General features: G+C 36.0%; 1 protein-coding gene across 2 annotated transcripts in view; it reads right to left on the bottom strand.

Moving 5' to 3' along the window:
• KCNQ1 (potassium voltage-gated channel subfamily Q member 1) overlaps positions 1-23,959 on the bottom strand; it is a 360,955-nt gene that overhangs the window by 268,229 nt on the left and 68,767 nt on the right. For both annotated transcript variants that reach the window (XM_087716811.1, XM_087716814.1), the window contains exons 3-6: positions 6,254-6,380; positions 5,330-5,408; positions 4,684-4,780; positions 1,901-2,041 (exon numbers count right to left, since the gene is read on the bottom strand). In XM_087716811.1, the coding sequence (XP_087572937.1) occupies positions 1,901-2,041; positions 4,684-4,780; positions 5,330-5,408; positions 6,254-6,380 (444 nt within the window). The remainder of the gene's footprint in view (positions 1-1,900; positions 2,042-4,683; positions 4,781-5,329; positions 5,409-6,253; positions 6,381-23,959) is intronic.

Here is a 23,959-nt window from a genome sequence, read left to right as displayed (position 1 = left end):
TGATATCTGGATTTTCCTGCAGCTTGAGCCAAAACAGGCGTGTGAAAATGAGCCCATAGAACTCATATAAAAAACAATAGCTAAATGTGCTACTTGTCGTCCTCTTCCTCATTTATCAAGCAAATAGTATATCAATTTATCCATTATTTGATAATTGGGTATGTTCATTAAGAAAATCTAATTTCTGGAGATTGTCTGCTTGTGCAATTGAACAGAATGACACACAGAAAACCTGATGATTTGCAGGGTTCATCTAAGCCAGCTGAAGGTTGTAGAACTGCTCTGAACGAAGACCGGATAAAACAGAAATTGCAGAGAATCAAAGGAAATAGTTCAGAAACTGTACACTAATATATTTGTTCAGAACTCAATTAGTAGTGATGTAACTCCCGTAGAGTGATATTAATTCCTCTGAGCCCTCAAATATTGCTACAGTCATGACTATAGCATATTTATTCTAAGCCGAAGTTAAAAGATTAGACTGGGGCTGACAGTGGAGCGCTTTTATGTTAATACAAATACTCAGTTTCACTCTCTCTACCTAGAAACCAGGAGATTGTGAGTTCTAGTCCCATCTTAGGCAGGAAGCTGGCTGGGTGACTTTGAGCCAATGACTCTCTCTCAGCCCAACTCACCTCACAGGGTTGATGTTGTGGGTAAAATAGTAGGAGGAAGGAACATTAGGTTTGTTGTCTTGAATTATTTATAAAAATGTAAAAGTAGGATTTAAATAGGTGAACATAAACAATTGTTACAAAGGAAGCTTGTATGTCAGGATGCAGGCTGAGTCCCACTGTTTCCCTGAGAGTTTAACTCTTGGACAGATATAGAGTCATCTCCTGGGGTTAGCAAAGAATTGGTTATTTTAAAACAAAGGGGAGAACTTTGCAGACATCCATGCATTTATACAGGAGGAGGATATTCTCAAACTCTGGGAAAGAATAGGCAGTTGTTCCAAAATATGGCAAATGGGGAACAGATGGGCATTTCAGCCTTATCTCTTAAACAAAACCATTAGTCTTACAGAATGCATGAAAAGAAAATCTAAACAGCTCTTAGAAACCTCATCTTGACAGGTTTCTTGTTTTTCATTAACAAATTAAGATTGTACTTTTCTTTTTTAGTTTCTGATATTTTATAATTTAAACCTTTCTTTTAGATTAATAAGGTGCTGCATGATTTTGCTTCCCTGGTCAAGTGTCACCACTATGGTATTGACAATGGAACCTTCTATTTGAGTGTTCTGCCTGAACCCTCAACTTTGGTTAATCCTAATTATGATTGGACAACTGTTTTTATAGTTTACAGTTAACATGAAAACTAAAATGTCCAATTTTGAATAACACAATAAGGTGAGTGTGTGTGTGTGTGTGTGTGTGTGTGTGTGTGTGTGTGAGAGAGAGAGAGAGAGAGAGAGAGAGAGAGAGAGAGAGAGAGAGAGAGAGAGAGAGAGAGAGAGAGAGAGAGAGAGAGAGAGGCTAACCCGTGCTTTGTGCCTAATGCGTGCTCAAAGACCTCGGTATCAGCGCTGCTGAGCTGGATTTCTTTTTCTCAGCTGAGGCACGGCAATTCACTCTGCTGTGTGAATCGGCTGAGCTAAAAAACAAGGGAATATAGGACAATGGCAGGAGCAGGAGGGCGGGCCCAGCTAGAGGTGGTATTTGCCAGTTCTCTGAACTATTCAAAATTTCTGCTACTGGTGTGCCAGAACCGATCCAAACCAGTTGAATACAACTTCTGGCCTTAATAGAAGGAAGCAAACACTCAAAAACTTGAACCTGATTATCGTGAAATTATAAGAATAAAAACACAATGTACTTTTTCTTCCAATAATTTAGAGAGTGACATATTTCCTAATTAAAAATATATTATATCATATTTGATATTTTTATATACTTACGACTCCCCACCAAAGTGCATCAGCATAGCTGCTAAATTCATGCTCGCCCGAGTCATTCACAGCATCTTTTTCAGCCAAATACACGAAATATGAAGAAAAAATTAAGCCCAGAAACCCAATATACAGGGTAGTTATCAATTCCTAAAAGAAGAAAAAGAACCAATTAGTGAATAATTAATCATATGGGGATTTCTGCTGACTTCAGAAGCTATTTTGAAAAAAATAATACCCTATTATCAAATTTACACTTCAGTGGGTTTATTATTTTCCAGTAATATTAATTTGGCGACACCCAGACAGGGAATTTTAAGTGCCACAAAAACTAATTCTGAAAAGATAACAGCTCAATCTAAAAGCCTTCAATGTGAAAAATTCCTAATTTGTGCTGAAGGAAGCCTAAATCTAAATTAATTTATATCAATATTAGATGAAAAAAAATATTATACATTCTACATAATTTTAAAAGTTATCCTAATTTTATTTAATAGCTTCAATCCATTCCTCAAATTGAAAGCAAAATGTTTGCTAAGCAAATGGTCCTAAGTTAGCATGCAGAGTAAATGGCATTTGCTGATTAAATTGTAAAAGGCATCATGGAAATAGGCATGGACGAAATTTGGATTTCAACAAATTCTAATGTTGAATTATAACAAATTTAACAACTAAACCTGACACTCAATTAAAGAATACATGTCAGTTTAATTATATGAGTGTTAATTAATTGATTAAATGTGCATGTGAATAAAACAACACTTCTGATTTGAAAAACATATATCTTTTACTCAGAGTATTTGTAGGTCATAGCATGTTATGTAAGACAGAAGTAGAAATTACTTTAAAATCAGATCTAGTCATTGGCAGTTTGAAGGACTTTGGAAATATGTTTTAACAACATAGGAACTGCTTCTTGATTTATAAAAGAACTTTTTAGTAAAATTTCTTGATCAAAATATTTTGCATTTCAAAATGATCTAATATGTACTTAGAAGTTATTTTAATAATGTAATCTCAGACCTATCATCCCCTGGGAGTTTCAGGAAAAAATATATTCCATCTTTCTATAAACTACTAGACTGACCACATTGATTTTTTTTTTTCTAATTCATCGAACCAAGATATGTACAAGACTATTGAATCGGCATGTAAATCTTTTGCTCCACCCTTTGCCACAATCTACAATTAGACAAGAAACCCCTAATTTTACAGTTTCCATTCCTTCCAGCCTGGAAAAATATAACTATCAGTTTTAAATATGTTCAGAGTATTAATGGCCAAACCACATGCCATTTTTACTCTAGAGTAAACATAGTTAATCCAACCGGAAACCTTAATGAAGTAGGGTGTGACTCTAGTTCTTTGTCCTATATTTTTTACTCTAATCCATCTGGAAACCTTAATGAAGGGTGTGACTTTAATTCTTTGTCCTATACTAAGGTCATGATCTACATCAGCCTTTTCACATTTCAATTAATACAGTCAAGAAAGAAATCACTGAAATAAACCAATATCTTGTTTGGGCAAATCAGGTGACAGGAACAGTTAATCCAACTTGTTTTGGGACTACAATGGCATAAATGTTTTACATGTTCCTTTTCCAAACACTACCAATCTCTCTATCACAAATAACTATTTTCTGTTCAAGTGAATAATAATAAAATAAAATAATAAAATAATTAGAAGAGAAGGCAACTATTCTGCCTTGTTTATTAATACTATTATAATTTCATGTTTACCTATTTTAAAGATATGGAGGCACATCATGGTTATGTAGGAAATAGTTGCAATTATTGTGTGTGTGTGTATATATATACATACATACATACATACACACACATACACACACACACATATACTAAGACACATAATAGTATTGCATTTACTTTAAAAATGTACAGAGCTGTGATACTCTGTAATAATACAAGCATAGATGTAGAACAAATCTATTATGGGATATAAGCCTTTTAATTTAGCATATATTCAACTAAAATGCTAAGAGTTCATATCACATTATTTTCTGGCGAGATTTCACTTACATGTAGTCCATAACTTGCAACCATCAATTTAGTGAACTTTCAAATGACTTACTACCGTGTTTTCCCGAAAATAAAACAGGGTCTTATTTTCTTTTGACCCCTGAAATAAGCTCTTGACCTTATTTTCGGGGAGGTCTTATTATTTTTGAGGTTCAGGAGGCTCTTTAACCTAAGCAGCCCCTGGATTAGCTGATCCAGAGAGGGCCGGAAGTCCTATCTATGTTTCTGGCACACTCTTGCCAGCCCTAGCTGGGCCTGCTGCTCTTTTTGCGGCTGCCACTAAGAGAAGGGGCGCAATAGCCAGGGTTTGCAGTAGCGGCAAGGTGCATGTGGGGCACGTTCCTCCTCCCCCCCCCGCAGGAAATGGCGGGGACCGGCTGTGCATTTGGTTAAAATTTTTAGGGGAGGGCTTATTTTGGGGAGAGGGCTTATTTTAGCTCTTGTGCTCAAAAGTCCAATTGAACTTATTATCAGGGAGGTCTTATTTTCGGGGAAACAGGGTATTAATCCTGCTGAGTCTTGGAGAAGACTCTAAACTTCTCCAGAGTCCAGAAGTACAGTTTCCTCTGCAGACCTTCAAGTCCATGTTGTGAAGTCAAAGAATGTGTAGGCAAAGCTAGAACATCACTTCCTGGCTTTAATCCATATAGAGTTTTTTTGGAATGATACCTTTGAGTGCTCTAAAACTAATGTGAATCTAGATTCCCAACAATAAAGAAATAAATACTCATAGTTCCCATCTTTGCATACCTGTCTATGTATGAACACTACAGATCCCAACAGTCTCCATGTGCCACCCTGCCGATCTACATGAAGCATGCGCAAAATCTGCAGAAACCGGATGCCTCTGGGGGAAAGAAAATGAAAGCAAACAAATTAAAAGAGAGTTTTGAAATTGAAGTGTGATTGCGGAAAAGAAAAAAGACAATGAATAATATACGTTCAGGACTATACCGGTAGTTGATACAGGTACATTTAACTATCATTAGCGCTATTCAAAGTTATGAAAAAACCACTGAAAAAACTGAGTTACGACTGCTGCAGCCTCCGCGTATTCATGTAATTGCGATCTGGGTACTTGACAACTGATTTGCACTCATGATGGTTATAGCATCCTACATTTATGTAACCACTATTTGTGACCTTCCCACACTGTCTTCTGACAAGCAAGGTCAATGGGGAAGCTAGCAGGAGGTCACAAGTTCATGTGACATCTCGCTTAATGACTGTGGAAGATTAGCTTAATGATCATGGCAAAACATGATCATTAAAATTGGGTGCACTCAAGTTGATGCATCACTTGATGAACACACCACTTAAAAGAATGAATCTTCCAGGATCTATTGAGATCTCAAATTGAGGATTACCTGTATAAAATTACAGTTAACATATTTACCTGATAGCTGATGTTGCAAAAACTTGACCTTTTGAACCAACACATAGTACTATCATGGAGGCGACAACTACAATAAGATCTGGAAATTAAAAACAGATAAACAAACAAATGTAGGTTAGAAAGTTTATGTGCCTTGCATACATTTAGATTTTATGCTAAAATATTGTACTATTTAGATGGTATGTGTTCAGTACCTGTTGATAATTAATATTCGATTATACAAATTTGCCTTGCCATTTTCCTTCTGCTTTGCATGCATTTTTATAAAGACTTTGTGTACAGTCACATATTTGCTATTGTTTTAAACACTTTTTAAGAAATATTTTTATAAAGACTTCATGCACAGTAACATGTTGCTAAGATGTAGAGGAGGTTTCAAGGCAATATTTGTTTTTTAAGGTTTTTTTAAAAAAATAAGGCAGTGTGTTCATTTCCAGTATCTTTTGAACTTTTACATGGCTGCTACATAGCGATACAATATTTTTCCCCTGTGTCATAACATTGATTATTATATGATTTATCTATTTTTACAATTATGGACAGTACAAAATGTAAAACATTTTGTACTATTTATCTCTTCCTCATATATTTTCCTCATATATTTTCTTGAAAACATTTATTGCTTAAGCATGCAACACTGGTGGTAAACTAGCAAAAAAGAACAGAAAAAATAATGGCAGTGCCGACTCTCCTTGACTGATTGCTCACAAGCAGTGATCTACATTCAGCAACTCCAATAAGCTTTCATTCGAATAATTTTCTTAGTAATATATCTTCTGGATTTGTATTATGATCACAGATCAAATCTATGATTAGTCGGTAATTCAAAACAGAGACAATCAGCCCTTCTTAGATAATGCAGCACAATATTTTCTGTTTTCTTATTTAAAATAAATCATACTATACAAAACCACACATACTCACCAATGATGGAAATGGGTTTTCTAGCAAAACGAAGCCTTCCCCAGAAGCCAACATATTTACTGCGGCATCCTGAAGACCACAATCGAACCACATACTCCGTTCCAAAAAATACCACTAATACAATTTCCTAGAGGAAACAGATAGGGATCCTGATTAATTGAATATGCTTTTAATGCTTTTCATATGCTATTAGGAGAAAACGGAATATCAGGTCTGGGAGTCTTAAAATAAATTGTGATAATCATCTCACAATATAGTATCCCTCCTGATTGGAAATTCAGATAGCTGTAGCCAGTGGTGGGTTCCTACCGGTTTGGCCGAACTGGTAGTGGTTTGGCAGCCTGGGTCACTGGAACAGACAACAACCCAGGCCTGCCACACCCCTGAACGGGTTCTCTGGTCACCAGTGTAGGTGCCGCCATCTTGTTTTTCGCTTCTGTGCATGCGCAGAACAATTTATACTGTACTTTACATTCGCACACACTGTGCCCACAAGCAAACCGGCAGTAGTGCCTGCCGGAACCCATCCCTGGCTGTAGCCCCCGCCCACTGAAAGAATACTAGTTGTGGCATGATAATCTTCAACAACAATCCAGAACACAATTAAAAATTAAAACTTTGTTCTGTATTTTAGTCACATTTGATCAAATTATAACAATCATTTCCCAACATGGTGCCCCTCCTGATTGGAGATTCAGATAGCTGTAGCCCCCGCCCATCTAAAGAATAGTAGTTGTGGAATGATAATCTGCAAAAACAATCCAGAACACAATTAAAAATTAAAACTTTGTTTTGTTCCTTAGTCACATTTGATCATATCTTGAAAAACATACCGGTATGCCTGAAAAACATAAAAAGGCCTCTACATTAAAGGGCAATTCTGTACATGTAAAGTCCAAAATTAATAAAGTTTAATAGTATCTCAGATTTAAGTTAAAATGACACCTTAAGTTTCAATTTTTAAAGTCATATTAGAAAAATACCTACAAATGCAACAAGAAATTATATTTTTATATACCAGCTGTTCAATTCATTGGAAAACTTTGTAAAAATTAAAGTTTCTAGTAGAAAGAATGCCAAAAAGAATAAGCAAAATTTTGATAGAATAATAGAATTGCTTGTATTTTCTTTTATTACATTCATGTTTTTATTTAGTAAAATATTTATCAGTCAATTGTTGTATAACTTGTATATAGATACTTGGAACCACTACTAGCACTGTGACTAAATTTAGCTTTAAAATGTTTGAATTTCCTATGTTCTTTTCACTACATATATAAGTGGAAAAGTAGGTTCCACACTGCCCTGCGTAAAAATGCCTAATGTGCAAATATTTCTTTAAAAAGAAATATCAGAATGTTTATACATAAACTATGTTGTTGTTATTCTGCAAAAGAATCTTTTTTTAAACTAAGAAAATATATGACAACCATAATTAATTGACTCTGAGAAAGGGAAAATAATGAAGTACAGTGAACCTAAACTTCCTACATGCAAATTAGACTTTAATATTGTAATAAGGGTAGGAAAATAGAAAGAAGCAAGGGGATAAATTATGGGTGCCTTTAGAGTCACAATGTGTGGGTTTGTGGAATAAGGGGATAGCATGTGGGAAATTTGCATAAGAGCTGTGGGTTTTTAAAGACCCTCCATGATTTGCTGGGTAACAGGAACGGTGGCAAATATGCAAATGTGTGTTGCCCTAAAGACAATGAAACAGACATACAGTCAATGGTTTCTGTCATCCAGTTCTTTGCATGACATGCAGACAAGCTTAGAGAACATTGATGGTTCTATAAACTCCTGCAATTGGAAAGAAGGACCAGTCAGCTTACACCAAGACACATTTTTCTCTCCTGACATTTTGATAAAGGCATATTGACCTAAATGAGACCCATGTTATTCTGGAAACAAAAATGCCAGGTAACTATTAGCAACTGGCAAATTCCCCTCCCCAACCCTTGACTTGGTGACATACAAGTGTTTTTTAAAAAACATCTTCCCTTGTATTAGCCCAATAAATCCACTGCAGGAGGAAGAAGAGGAGGCTGGTTGATATTTGTTGCTATATTTAGAGACAGCTGTCAGAATAGCTGCTTAGCTGCAAAAGCCTCTGCTGTTTACATTTACAATAAAATGAGATAATCATTAGAAAGGCAAATAAACGATTCTTCTGTGAACTACTTCAGTATACCCTGCATACCATTCCTCAATAAACTGGAATTTCAGTAGTTTCAAAATGAAAGAGGCAAACATAACAGCAACAACTTGCATGCTCCCCAACTCTCAATGAATCTTAATGGCTCAAATAACAATAAATCAATAAACAACAATAATCAACAATCAACAATAAAGCAGAAAATATTTGAAGATATGTATGTATGTATGTATGTATGTATGTATGTATGTATGTATGTATGTCAAAGGTGCTTTTATAATAAGTATTGACCCCTTTATATTGATTACATAAAATAATAAGAATAAATGTTTCTCCTGGTTGCTTTAACAAAACTTTCCAAAGGGTTAATTCCAGTGGTTCTGGGAATACAACTCTAAAAGGCAACTCAAAGTAATCAAGTAACAATACACGAGCACATAAATGCTTAATTAATCCATAATAAAAACACAATATAATATTGCAAATGTAATATTGATAGCAAACGGTTTCTACCAGCATCTACATTTTCCTGGGCATAAATAATCGCATGACAAAGTAGCATCAATGTGCACATTGGAATATCTGCAAGAAATATCATTTGCTTGCAAGCAAGAACTGGTGGGACTATAAAATACTTAGAAAATGAAGAAGCTAAAGTGTTCTGGGACTTTAGAATTCAGACAGACAAATACCTGCCACACAACATCTCAGACTTAAGTGTTGATAAGAAAGATAAAAAAGTCTGAATAGTAGCCATTGTGGTATCTGGAGATAGAATAATTCAAGAGAACATACTAGAGAAAATTACAAAATAAAAAGACCTGCAAATAGAAGTAGAATGATAATGAGAAAAGAAAGCAAACAAAGTATCAATAGCAATAGGCATGTTGGGTATAATTCCAAACATCTGGAGCACCATTTGAACATCATCAGCATTGACAAAATCACCATCAATTAATTGCAAAAGGCAGCTTTACTTGGAACAGCTTACAGTACATCCTGAGACCTTCAACACTATCAAACAACATTTGCCTATCACAGATCCTTGGGAAGGAGTCGATAGGTGTATAAAAATTTCAAATCCATGCTACACACCTGGCTGACTGTCCAACCATTCATAATAATTCCATATTAATATCACACCTGGCATAGAATATTATCAAAATCACAATCTTTCCAGAGAGCTAAAAATAAATATAATAGCAAATTCTTGGCAGGATATACATTAGTGTCAAATACATTTATTTTGGATATATCACGGTGGCAGAAGTTTTCTAACACACCTGCTATTCAGTATGCGCATGATAAAGAATATAAAAAATAGCAAATAAAGACATTTCCCTACTACCATGTTTCAGTGCCTTCCATCTATCTTTGAATCAATCAAAAAGTGTGTGTGTGTGTGTGTGTTACATTTGTGCTGATAAATAAATAAAGGCTTTCTGCCTGGTTGGCTCCTAGGGTGAGCCGAAAGACAGAAAAGGGAAGCAGTATGCTCCCTCCCATATTTGGGCATACCAGGGATTGTGACACAATACATATACATATACATATACATATACATATACATATACATATACATATACATATACATATACATATACATATACATATACATATACATATACATATACATATACATATACATACACATACACATACACATACACATACACATACCCTGACCTGCCTCCAAGAAACTGGGTGACAAAGCTTGACTGTAATGAATTTCTCAGAGCCTAGGAGCAAACAGGGTAAATATTATAGAGTCCATTTGCACATTACTTTCATATCATGTAAGTGAGTAACAACCTCCCCACTGCTTCCAGATATAGTCAGAAAGTGGATATCACAATTCCTGGAATAAATAGGGCATTAAAGTCACAAATCTAGTTTCCAAGCTTCTGTAATCTAGATCAGGGTTCCCAATCTACTGGGCTGTAGCCTATTTGCAACAGGCTGTGGGCCTATGCACAAGCACATGCAGCTCAGCTTGCATGAGCAGCAAGGTGGCATGCATGCACTTGCGCACTGGCCTGCCCTCATGGGGCCCGGTTCTCCTCTCCTCCCCCAGAGTGGCAACCAAGCTGCAAAGGGGACCTCTGAGGACCCAAGGTGGCGCAGTGGTTAGAGTGCTGTACTGCAGGCTACTTCAGCTGACTGCTAGTTCGGCAGTTCGGCTGTTCAAATCTCACCGGCTCAGGGTTGACTCAGCCTTCCTTCCTTCCGAGGTGGGTAAAATGAGGACCCGGATTGTTGGGGGCAATATGTTGACTCTGTAAACCACTTAGAGAGGGCTGAAAGCCCTATGAAGCGGTATATAAGTCTATTGCTATTGCTATTGCTATCTAGATCCTTTCTTTCCACTCAATAAATCTGATTAAATTCCCATGAGAAACCAAGCTTATTAACTGTACCAGATGCTAGGAACTAACAGGTTATATAAAATCTAAGTCTGTGATCATCCATGGTGATATCATTAAAGAAATAGCATGAAGGACATTATTGTGCAATGTTTTTATTGCACAAATTGATGGAAGGATGTAATTTATGTCATTCGCCTAATGGCATGCATACCACGGGCATTTCATTGTAAATGACATTGTTTCATCCACTGGGTCCAAAGTTGGTTGTATCAGGATGTTCTAAATCTAGCTTTAATTTTAGATGGCCTCTCAATACCTGTAGGAAACTCCCTGGGATGATCTTTCATGCTTAGCTACCTAGATTACACCTTTTTCTATCAGCATTCTACAAATTAATGTTCTAAAATGCAGTTTGGGAGGGGCAGATTTTTAAAGGAAAATGCCATCAGGAGAAGTGGAGATTGAATTTCATGGAGGCAATTGTCACACTGATGTGGCTCACCTTGTTTCATAACCAATTAATGAGACTGGCTTTTCAAAGTTTTCTTTCCCACCAATTGTCAACTGAGTGTTTCCTTTGTTTTAAAGGGTTCAGGAGATTTCTTTGGAAATAATTCTCTTTCTTCAAATAATAACAAGATCTCAGAATTACTGGAAATGTCTAAAAAGTTCTTGGCTACAAAAAGATTTGGAATTACATCTGGCAACAAAACTGGTTAACCAAGCAGTTGCTTTTCAAACTTTTTCTGTTATTGAACTAAGACTGCATGAAAAACTACCAAATATGCTTCAGAACTCACAACATTTATTTTATCCTTTGGCAACCAACTCAGAAAGCAAAATCATAATAATTCTCCTTCCGTTATTTTTTTTATTCTACTGTTTTTTTTAAAAAATATTGCAGTAACATAATTCCTACTTACCCTCATCTGAACATCCCTTTAAAAACTATGAAACATTGTGATTTCAGATACTCTATTTGGGTTTGAGACTTGCATGTACACAATATTCCCTGTCAACCTATTTGAACTCTCTCCCAAACCTGTGTCACAGTGTTCCATTTATCTACAGTAACACAGTAGTAAGACTGAGGTCTGTAGGCAGCTCATATCACAGATGTGAGTTAATAGTTAATGGCAGTAACTTTCAAATTGTAAGTATGCCAAGCTCATTTGCTCAGTATTTACCACTGTCTTCAACAATTAGCTAGGCTGGATGAAAATATTGTCAATTGAATGAAACAGGCCAATTTGGAACATATATTACAGAGGTGGGTTCCTACCAGTTCGAACCTATTTGGTAGAACCGGTTCGTCAAATCTACCGAACCGGTTAGAAGAAGTTCCACCAGTGGACCCGGAAAGCAGACCACACCTACAGAAGAGGTTCCAAACATTTTTGAAACCCACCACTAATACATTAGTTAAGATTCAGTTACTCAGCAAAAATAACACCGTTCTTCACTTGATGTATCATTGAACCTTTAAAGACTGTGTACAAATGCACCCATTGAGTGCACTGTTTTAATATGCTTAGATTGAAAGTCTCTTTCAAAAATGAAGTTGCTTATATCTTGTTGTTCAAATATATTCCAGTTGCTTTAGCATCAAAATACGATGCCCTCATTTATATGCTGGCTGCAGAGAGAGAACTCACTGTCAATATTTCCTTTCCCCAAGCTGTGGCTTCCAAAAGTGGCAGATTACTATTTCAAGATGTTATAGCTATAGGTTGGCAATTTTGGAAAGTATAGTCCAGGGTTGGGTTCTGGCTGGTGTTACTGTCGGTTCGCTCATGCACATGCACGTTATATGTGTGCTGCAACCCACCACTGTTCTAATCTATGTGATTTTAACAATAGCCCATGGGAGAAAAGTAGGATGAGATCTATGGAGAAGAAGACAAATAAGTAATATATGTATTATTTATACATATAATTGCAGGAGATGCAATGAAGCATACAATTGCAAGGGTTGCAATGGGGAAACATGGGGAGAACGAATGTAAGATGTAAATAAATTAAAAAAATATTTTTTTAAAAAAAAATCTGAGCTTGAGACAAGATTTGGGGCAGTAATGTTTCTAGTTGCCATGAAGTCCTATCGAAGAACTGAATAATGGGATTTTTTTTTAAAAAAAGATAACCATAAGGGAGAGTGTTGGATGTTATTTGAAATCTTCTCAGCATTTGTCAGCTTATTAACCATGGCTCATGGCTATGACTAGAACATCAGGATTCAGGCATGGTTATTTTCTTCTCTCTCCATCAATATGTGTGTGTGTGTGTTTGGTTTACCACCTTGCTCTGAGCTCTGAGATTTCTAGGAACAAATGAAACAGATAAAATACAACCGGGAATAAAAATTATAATTCAAAATTATGCTGATGCTTGCAATGCTACATAAATGGCTCAACTACAATTACACATACATCCCTAGGAAGTGCTTTGAACCTTTGCCTGGCAGAGGTCATAATGTTACATCATATTTCATAATCATGGTATTATTTCACTCGTCTCAAAAGGGCGAATTCCTATAGCTGAAAACACTGCCTTCCTGTTTGAAGCAAACTTCTGATTCGGAGAATATTACAATTAGTGTATTTATTATGAGCAGCAATGAGCAAAAACTGTTTTTGGAGCCATAAGACTTGACGCAGTAATATTTAGCGTGCCCCAAATTCTGTTCAAAGCTACAAGTAAAAGTAGTATTTTCAGTATGAGAATATTTGGATGCTGAGGGATTAATCTTTTTTTCATAGATATATATTTATCTCATATTTCTTTCCTGCTTTTGTTCCACAGGCTGTGTATATATTGTTCTCCTCCTATTTCCCACCACAAGAATAAACCTGTGAAGTAGGTTGAACTGTACTCAAGATCCATCAACTTAAGTGAATTTATAATGACATTGAATTGCTAGCCAATCAAATGACTTCTTTTTATCCTTTAAGAAGATTCTGAAGTATTTGAAGGAAAATAAACATGCTATTAACGTGCTTGAGATATTTTAATATTTAAATCAATAATGTCTATGGTGATGTGTTAAATGGAAGTGTTGGCTGAAGTGGTGCACCCCCACATACACATACTTGTATTTTACTTTGCAGTAATACACTGTGCCTAATTTTTACACATCTACTCAACAAAAACACATTCTAGGTAAACTTTAAATTTATCAATTTCTAGAAAAGCACATGTGACAAAAAACTCAAGAATTGAAGAAAGAGTTGAAAGCTAATGCCTACCTAAATTATTTTATCTTTCTACCTTCGCAGTCAAATTCTCTAGTTTAGCCTCTTTTCAGGCTTACAACTGCTAGAAGGAAACAAAGGAAAAGGGAAGGGAAAACAGATGGTAATGTACATTGTTCCAATTCCCAGACTTTATTATTCCAGAGTCTCATACTATAGTTTGTAAAACCATATAGCAAGTATTACATTCAGGTAAAGACACGCATTTCAGAAAGGAAGATTAAAGAAAAATGAAGAGGCAAAACATAGATGAATGAACTAGGCTGTAGTTCAGAAAGTTCTTTCTTTACAAAAGAAAGCACAAAGAATGGATGCAAGTAACTTTGCCATCTCAGGGAAACCAATTATGACTTTAAAACACAAATTGCTAGACTCCCATTACACTCTGTCCACACCTTCAAGAATTCAGGGGTGTTGACCAGCCATAATTACCTAAGCGTCTTCAAACTTATATGAGAAATCCAGAGGTGGTATTCAGCAGGTTCTGACCAGTTCTGGAGAACCGGTAGTGGAAATTTTGAGTACCGCTAAATATCACCTCTGACTGGCCCTGCCCCCATCTATTCTCTGCCTCCCAAGTTCCAGCTGATCAGGAGGAAATGGGGAAATGGGGATTTTACAGTAACCTTCCCCTGGAATGGGGAGGGAATGGAGATTTTAAAGTATCCTTCCCCTGCCATGCCTACCAAGCCATGCCATGGCCATCAAGCCATGCCCACAGAACCTATAGTAAAAAAAAATGGAATCCCACCACTGGAGAAATCCATTCATACCCTAAAAGGAATCACATCTCAATCCAAAGTCCCAAACTTGGTTGTTGATGCAGTTATAAGGAAAAAGCTCAAGTTCTTTTACTTCACTGGTGGCCAAACTGTTATCAACAAGCCACAAGTACAATATCAACATGTCTATGAATCCATTTAAGTCCTTGCTGATTGCACAGGTGGTCTTCATTTAACAACCAAAAATTGGTACTGGCAATTTGGTCATTAAGTGAAGAGATCACTAAGTGAAACTGTGACTGTGCTTATATCTTACTTCAGCTTTATTCTGCAATACAGACCTGTGAAGGTCATAAATGTGAGGATTAGTTGTAAAGGATCAGTTTTCCATCATGGCCATAACTCCAAGCAATTGCTAAACCAGGTCTACCTATAACAGGAAGTAGGAGTTCATGTCCATAGAAACCAAAGTGTCAAACACAGGAAACCAGGAAGCAATGCAGTTCAAATGAATACAGGTTTATTGCAAGCTAACATTCTCTACAAGAGTCTTAACTACTAATGGTGACAGAAAATTGGCCGTAGATAAGAATCAACAGAATTCAAGATGGGCTGGACTCGCTTGTGGGCATGAAAGGACTGGACACTGGTGACACACTTATCCCCTCCCTTGGGCTCTACCTGGTCATCTCCTACACAAATAACTTGCAACCAATTTGATAAACAAAGTCCTATTCAGTCATGAAGATCAAGTTTACCAATTCAGGTAGTCCTCAACTTACGATCACAATTGAACCCACAATTTATGTTACTAAGTGAGAAATTTGTTAAGTGAGTGTTGCCCCATTCTACATCTTTTCTTGCCGCATTTGTTAAGTAAATCACTGCAGTTGTTAAATTAGTAACACAATTGTCAAGTGAATCTGACTTCTCCATTGACTTTGCTTGTCAGAAGGTCGCAAAAGATGTTCACATAACCCCAGCACACTACAACTGTCATAAATATAAACCAGTTGTCAAGCATCCAAATGTAAGTCCATGGAGATGCTGCAATGGTCATAAGTCACTTTTTCAATGCCATTGTAACTTCAAACAATCACTAAATGAAAGGTAGTAAAGCCATCATAGAAAAGAACCATTAAAAACAAGCAATTATATAGTCTTTTAGCTAAGTGTCTTTAATATGACCTGCCTAACATTCTTTATCTTCCTTTTTAGATAGCCACCAAATAGATTTGTCACAGTCTGGAATGCTCTACCTGATTCAGTTATTTCAACTACAAATTTTCACAGTTTCAGTCACAAATGGACTTCCGTGGACCTTATCATACTTAAGTGGTTAGTAGAGTGGGTGTGCATAAGTGCACTAACGTGCCTATCATCCCTGTCACTTTATTTTTATTCTCTTATTCTTGTTCTCGTTTTTGTTTGACAAATTATAAAATAAAAATATAAAAAAAAACAAATTAATTAATTCTGAGGAGGCAAAATTAAACTTCTTTTTCTTTTTGACACCTGTTTCAAATACTGAAATTATCCAGCATGTTACCTCTTGGCCAGTGGTGGGTTTCAAAAATTTTTCAAACCTACTCTGTGGGTGTGGCCTCCTTTGTGGGAGTGACTTGCTGGCCATGTGACCTGTGGGAGTGGCTTGCCGGCCATATGTTCTCTCTCTCTCTCTCTCTCTCTCTCCTTCCTTTTGTCTCTCTGTCCCTTTTTCCTTTTTTTCTTTCATCTCTCACTTTTTTTTTTATTTCTTTCTTCCTTTCTTTTTCTTTCTCTTTCTCTCTCTGTGTGAGTCTCTCTGTGTGTGTGTGTGTTTGCGCGCACACACACACACTGGATTTCAAAATTTTTGGAAACTCTTCTAAAGGTGTGGCCTGCTTTCCAGGTCCACTGGTGGAACTCTTCTAACTGGTTCGATAGATTTGACGAAACAGTTCTACTGAATTGGTGCGAACTGATAGGAACCCGCCTATGCTCTTGGCCCAGTAAGTATGTGTTCTACTTTATTAAGGTATTTTATCTGAACAATGATGTAAGATGCTGTATCTGAACAATAATGAGCCATACCTTAATACAAAGCAAGCAAAACATAACTTTTATAATCAGCCACCTGCGTAAATACAGTAATTGGAAGAATTTGTCCTTAAGGAACTAAGGATGTCAGGCATTTAATCCAATTATTCCATATACAGCATGAGATTTCTGGAAACTGCAATTTAGATTCACTGGATAATCTTTATCAAATGTTCTTTTTGTTTTGAATGTTTTTTCATCATTGAGGGACAGATTTATTTAAAACTTTAAAATGTGACTTTGCAAAATGTCAAAAAATATATTTTAAAACTTTTTATTAGCATACCCCTTTTGTCAAAAAAAAATTTAACAGTCAAATCATTAAATGTTATTGAGGAGGCATTTACCTAAAATTTCAGTTAGAAGAAAGAGTCTGTCTAAATGTATGTCAGCTCTGACTTTCAGAAATCGTGAAATGGTCTCATGTTCATTATCATACTATAAAACAGAGTCAGATGTTTTTGTATGTACTCTCAGATGAAATGAGCTAATTTCCCTTGAAGTTTATCTGCACTGACCAGATGACTTTTTCAGTAAACACATCCAATGCCTTTGTAGTTACCATAGAGACAAAGTTTCCCATCCATTGTGCAGCCGTCTTACAGTAGCTACCAGCTGTTGTCTAGTCATATATTCCATTGGAGGCGAGTTAGGTAAAAATATGGGAGATCCACATCTGAGTTTGTCCAAGCCACTGTAACTGAAGCTTGAACTGTAGTTTTCAATGTCTAGCCTCTTTGTCACTTTCACTAATCTCTACTGTTGAAAACTCTAACAATGTGCCTTTATTATTACTGTTATATGGGATAGCTGACTAAAATAGACCAGAAAATATATGGCAATATTTTGCACACAAGAAATACATATAAGAATACAAAAAAAACATCTAGTGCATTTATAATGAATACCACCAGATGACAAATTTTTGCTAAAATTAGACATATTTAATTTCAGCAGGAAAGTAAATGCTTTGTACCTTCCTACTTATTATCTATTTAGTGTATGGCAACTACAGTGGTCATGCTATCACTGATATACAAATTTAGTTTAAATAAAGCATCAGCATATATGTGTGTGTGTGTGTGTTTATGTTTATATATATATCATGTATATTATGTTTATATATTATTTATATTTATACATTTCAGCACAAATAAAACATATATTCGATTCCCAGCAAGGGTATGGCTAGCTGATGAGAGCTAAATAGCTTGAAATAGATCTATACTAGTCTCCCTTTATTTATTTATCAGCACAAACATAACATACATATGTATGTATGTATGTATGTATGTATGTATGTATGTATGTATAAGATTTTTACAACCCCCGGTATGCCCAAATATGGGAGGAAGATCACTATTTCCATTCTCTGTCCTTCGGCTCGTCACAAGAGACCATCCAGGCAGAAACCCAATATTTTTACTGTTGCCTTTTTGTTACATATCAGCACAAATACAACAAAATATACATACATACACACACACACACATACACACACACACACACACACACAATATATATATATATATATATATATATATATATATATATATATATATATATATATATATATATATATATATATATATATATATATATATATATATATATATATATATATATATATATATATATATATATATATACACACACACACAAATAAATCAGTGGAATTTAAAATTCCATTTAGATTGCGTGTTTAAAATTCTATCTCAGTGTACTGTTTAATTCAGACTTTCAATTATTTTCCCTCCAGGTTTTTGAGAGGTGGAGGGAAGACCTTTAGATTACTGCCTCTGGGTTCTTTCAAAGCTCTTATACCTTGCTTCAGTCCATTAATTCATCCTTCGGTACTATGATGAGTCACAGGGAAGAAAAACAATTGTAGCCACAATTTTCATTCTTGCATTCTTCCATTTAAAGGGACTCAAGTTCAAATGTTTAATTATATCTTTGAAGAGTTAATAATCAATTCAACAAAGGCTTCAGAATGTCTTTGAAGCTTTAAGAACAAGCCAGAGATGATGGAGGAGGAGGAGTGGGGTTACAGTGTTAACTCCACAGGGAATTTAGATAATAGGTTGTAAAGGTTGAGAGCCTGGATTATGTCTTCCAGTTAATAAAGTTTGGCAAAACTTACTGCTCTGCCTTGGTGCCATGCTGCTGCACAGAATGCCGGTAAACATTATATGCTACCTTTGAACACAGATGTTCATTATCTTATGATTCCAATACAAAGAGTTATTGCTCCTGCAGTAAACTGAGTCACCATGCTAGTTTAGCTATACTAGCAGATAAAGAGCGTAATCCTGTTTATTCTTCCAGTTCTTTCTGGACTATTTATCTGCACCATCTATACTTTCCTTCTTGTCTAAATGTGTCGTGGTACCATCTATTATGCTTATGCAGTTCCTTGGGGTTCTGTTCATACACTTACCTAAGGTCTTACGTCATCTTTCATATCTTTTAATATCACATTGCAAGACACCATTAACATGATTATAACATTCAGCTCCTTTTCTTTTTTATCAATGGTCTTAGATGAGATAGCAATAGCACTTGGACTGCTTCACAGCCCTCTCTAAGCAGTTTACAGAGCCAGCATATTTCCCTCAACAATCTGGGTCTCATTTTACCCATTTTGGAAGGATAGAAGGCTGTGTCAACCTTGAGCCAGGTGAGATTCGAACTGCCAAATTGCCAGCAGCTGGCAATCAGCAGAAGTAGCCTGCAGTACTGCACTCTAACTGCACCACCATGGCTCTTAATAGATAATAACGTTTTTCTGTAAATGGCTATATAATGATGGATTGAATGGAAGAGTATTAATGGTGCCTTAATCCAGCCAACACAAAGAAGCAAAATGCCGATAACATGTTTGATTTAGACACTAATAGCATTCTAGTGGGAGGTCACACACACTTTATGAAAAATTAGACATTTTGGGGAGGATGCATCCAATGTTAATCTCAGAAAGGAAGCATTGTCAAAAATTAGATTCATGATAGAAAAAGATAACATGGGCAATATGATGTATGTTTAATTCCGTAATCTTTAGGAAAACAAATCCCAAATTTGGGCTGTTTCTGAAGACTATGAAGAAATTAGAATAGTCCAAATAAAGCTACAATAAAAAAATATAGGAACATTTGTGTAAACCGCAATAACAATTTTTGCAGGGAAAGGTAGCAGAATAATGTGAAATTGAGAGGGACATTTTTAGAACTCCAAAAGGCATGAAAAGCATGTACACATAACCATTTCAGTTAAGTAACATACAGTGACATTGTGTGAAAAGCACTGGACTAGCATCGAGGAGACCCAAGTTCAAGTTTACCTCAATGCTCATTTGGGGCCAGTCAATCTCTCTCAGCCTAAAACTACCTCACAGGGTTGTTGTAGTGATGCTTGCCACATTTATGCTAGGCCCTCATAACATCCGTAGTAAGCAATTTCATAGCTGCAGTAACATTTACTTTTATTTCTGAGTATAAGTCAAATTGACAAGTTTAGTTTTAAGCTTAGTTGAAGCAACAATTTTTGAAAGACTGTAATCTCATAACCTCTTTTGAGATGATGGTTGCTTTGAGTTTTAGTTTTATTGTTATACCTCAAGAAAGAAAAAAGTAAAACACACACACACAAACCCTATTCACAAAACAACTCAGAGAGTCAAATTTAAAAGAGTTGCTCTGTTTGTTTAATTCTTTGCAACCCTTCATTCATTTGTAATATAGACTTTTCTTTGGTAGATGGTTAGTTTCTTCCCTATAAAAGAAATATGTCACCCACCTGAACAATAAGCGGGATGACTGGATTATGGGCCTGATCTGAGAACAAGATGGTAATAATACACTGTTCCTTTTTGAATGCAGTCTCGTAAATCAAAGAGTCTTATAAATACATGCCTTCATCAACTTAAAACAAGATATTTATTTTTTCACAGAGGACTTTTAAACTCTGTTACCTTGAAGCAACTACCGTATTCAAGTGGTTATACTGAAAAAAATGCTCATCAGTCTAGACATATACATTGCAGACTAATAGAAATAAGTGCATCTTTCATGAGATTTATTTTTATAAACAAGAGCTAGACCACCAGGTATATCCAATATGTTTTCATGTTTCAACATTCTTGTTAACTGCAGCTCCCCTTTCTCTCCTTTTCTTTGATCCTGCTTTAATGTAGGCATCAATCACCTTCCTCAAAGGAGAATGTATGTATACACACACACACAGCGACAACCCCACCAAATATGTAATGAATCCGTTGCCTCTTCTTGGATAAAAAGAGAACCCAATCTACACATCAACTTGACAGGAAACCTGCCAGTATATAAACATTAAAGATACAAGGATTAGTTTATGAGAGGAAGATGGAGAGAAGATATAGTTGGGAAATTTTGCAAATATCCAGTGATGGACTTAATTTTGTTTTTATATTTGATTTTTAAGAAGTAGTTATATATAAAATTAATAACCAAACTCACTTTGCTACTCTTTACTCAAGACATAAATGTGGCCAACTTAAAGAAAGAATCTATTCCTTAGCTATTGAAAAAAAGCAGCTAAGTCAGTATGACCTTCTTATGCCATATAGCTGATATAAGGGCCAGTACAGCAACTAATTCAAGAAAACAGATGGCAATTTGGAGGGTGAGTCTGAGAATTAAATATGAGGTTGCCAAATAGCAATAGCAATAGCACTTAGACTTATATACCACTTGACAGTGCTTTACAGCCCTCTCTAAGCGGTTTTACAGAGTCAGCATATTGCCAACTCCCCCTCAAAAATCTGGGTCCACATCTTACCAACCTCAGAAGGATGGAAGGATGAGCCAACCTTGAGCTGGTGAGGACTGAAGCTCCTGGCAGTCAGCAGAATTAGCCTGCGATACTACATTCTAACCACTGTGCCACCATGGCTCTTCAGTGTATTCCTTGGGGCGGGGGGTTTAAGCTATTGACCTGATTTAGTGATTGGGTTATATGCTTTTAACAAACCACAGCTCTTTCTCAAATACATCTTCTGTCACATCCAAATCATTTCTCTCTTATTTGCAACAAATGTTTTCTCCAGCCATCCCTCCTACCTGGGAAAAAAGGAAGAAATAATTAATTCCTATTCTCATCTCTTCTCCCATTTCACTGCTTAGTAGAGATAGCCCTCATTTTACAGCAGTTCATTTATTGACGGTTCAAAGTTACAACAGCACTGAAGACAGTGACTTGTGACTATTCTTCAAGCTTATAACCATTGCAATATCTCCATGGTCACATGGTCAAAATTCAGATGCTTAGCAACTGGCACATACTTATGATGGTTGCAATGTCTTGGGGTCATGTGATCATCTTTTGCAACCTTCTGACAAGCAAAGTCAATGGAGAAGCCAGATTCACTTAAAAACCGTGTTACTAACTTGACAACCGCAGTGATTCACCTAACAATGGTAGCAAAAAAAGGTTGTAAAATGGGGCAAAATTCACTTAACAACTGACTCGCTTAGCCACAAAGTTTGGGTTCAATTGTGGTTGCAAGTTGAGGATTACCTGTATTACAAAGGCTACCCTTACTTTTTCCCCCTAGTCAAGACTGTAGTCTCAGGTTACCCAGAAATTAAGTTAGGACATTCATTTCATCTGACATCTATTTCTCACACATGATTTTTACCTTCCTCATAATATTATTTCTGGCTTATTGGTTTTCTTTAACAAAACTTACTATAGTAGATTTTAATGCTGCCAAATGTAATATTTTGGAGGATTAAGTATAACTTGGGATAAACCCTTTAAAAATGTTACCATCTAAGAACTTTGGAAAAGATGCTTTAGGTTCCATTGTTACTCAGCATTTAACCAACTAGGCTATCCTCTAGCATTATAGGAAGGCTAGCATTATTTCAGAAGAGTCCCTAAAATTTTGGCATTTACAAAGTTATCCTAGCATGTACACTGACTAGAGTTGGGTAGAAGTCAAATTTCTCAATGGTTAAGTCCACTCTCCAGTTAATACCTGCCTATTCTAGAAGAAAAAGAGGTACTGAATGAAAAATATTGGAGGTTAATGGCAAGATCCTATATATTAAAAAGTCCTCAGCTCAAAACTAAATTCACTTAAGTTTGTTGGTTTTAACTCTTTCAATGGATGATGAAGGAATCTCAGATGCTGAAGAACTAAGGGGAAAAGCAGAGAAGAGTGACAAAGATTGTGAGGGGCTTCAGTGAAGAATGGTAAAGGGAACAGTATGTTTAATCTATAGAAGAAAGGGCTAAGGGCAAATCCAGTGTCAGTCTTCAAATACTTGAAGGCCTTTTAGAAGAGAAGAATATGGGTTTATTCTCCATATCCTTGATGTTTGGGCAAGAATCCATGGGTCAAAACTTTACAGACAGAGATTCAAATTCAAAATAAAAAAGATTTTCCTAACTGGAACCACTATTAAGCAGTGGAATAACCTGCCTTTGGGAATCCTGGATTCTGTATCAGTGAAAACTTTTCAGTAAACCTTGAACAACCAATTGTCTGGGGCAGTTTGAGGATCCCTGTCTTGGGCAGGGGATTAGACTAAAAAATCTTGAAGGTGTTTCCAATTCTATAATTCTGTGAGTTTCTTTCACTCTAAATTTGCAATTCTAATACGGCATGCTAAATCCATAAATCAGAAATACAATGCATGCAAAATAACCCCAAGGTTCAAAACTCAGCATTCCAAGGGAGAATGGAAAAAACTCTTTCATGAAGCTGAGTTCCTGCTAATTAACATCAACAATATCAGGTTGGATAAACCAGTGGTCTGACTCCTATTATTTATTCCCATTGGCTATGCATGCTGAGGCTGATGAAAGTCCCAAAACATCTCTAGAAGACCACAAGTCCGCCCCCATCAGATTTTGGTTTATAGTAATAACTACAACCAAGCTTAGGGGGTGAATTACTCACAACCAATTTCATTTATTTGAAAAGCATCTGTTCTGCTGGAAAGGATAAAAATGAAATAATAAAACCCAGTTTATCACCCTTTTTAACATATCAGTTATTTGCAAAATATACTTTTGGCAGCTAATTGTAATTACAAATTACACATTTGCCTCTTTCTGATTTTTTTAAAAAAATACTTCCTGATACT

Source organism: Thamnophis sirtalis, unplaced genomic scaffold (assembly GCF_051295495.1).
Source record: "Thamnophis sirtalis isolate CommonGarterSnake01/CBP01778 unplaced genomic scaffold, rThaSir2_p1.2 scaffold_1, whole genome shotgun sequence".
Classification (NCBI taxonomy): Eukaryota; Metazoa; Chordata; class Lepidosauria; order Squamata; family Natricidae; genus Thamnophis; species Thamnophis sirtalis.
The sequence above is the reverse complement of the archived record's forward strand: the minus strand, read 5'-3'. Positions and strand labels throughout refer to the sequence as shown.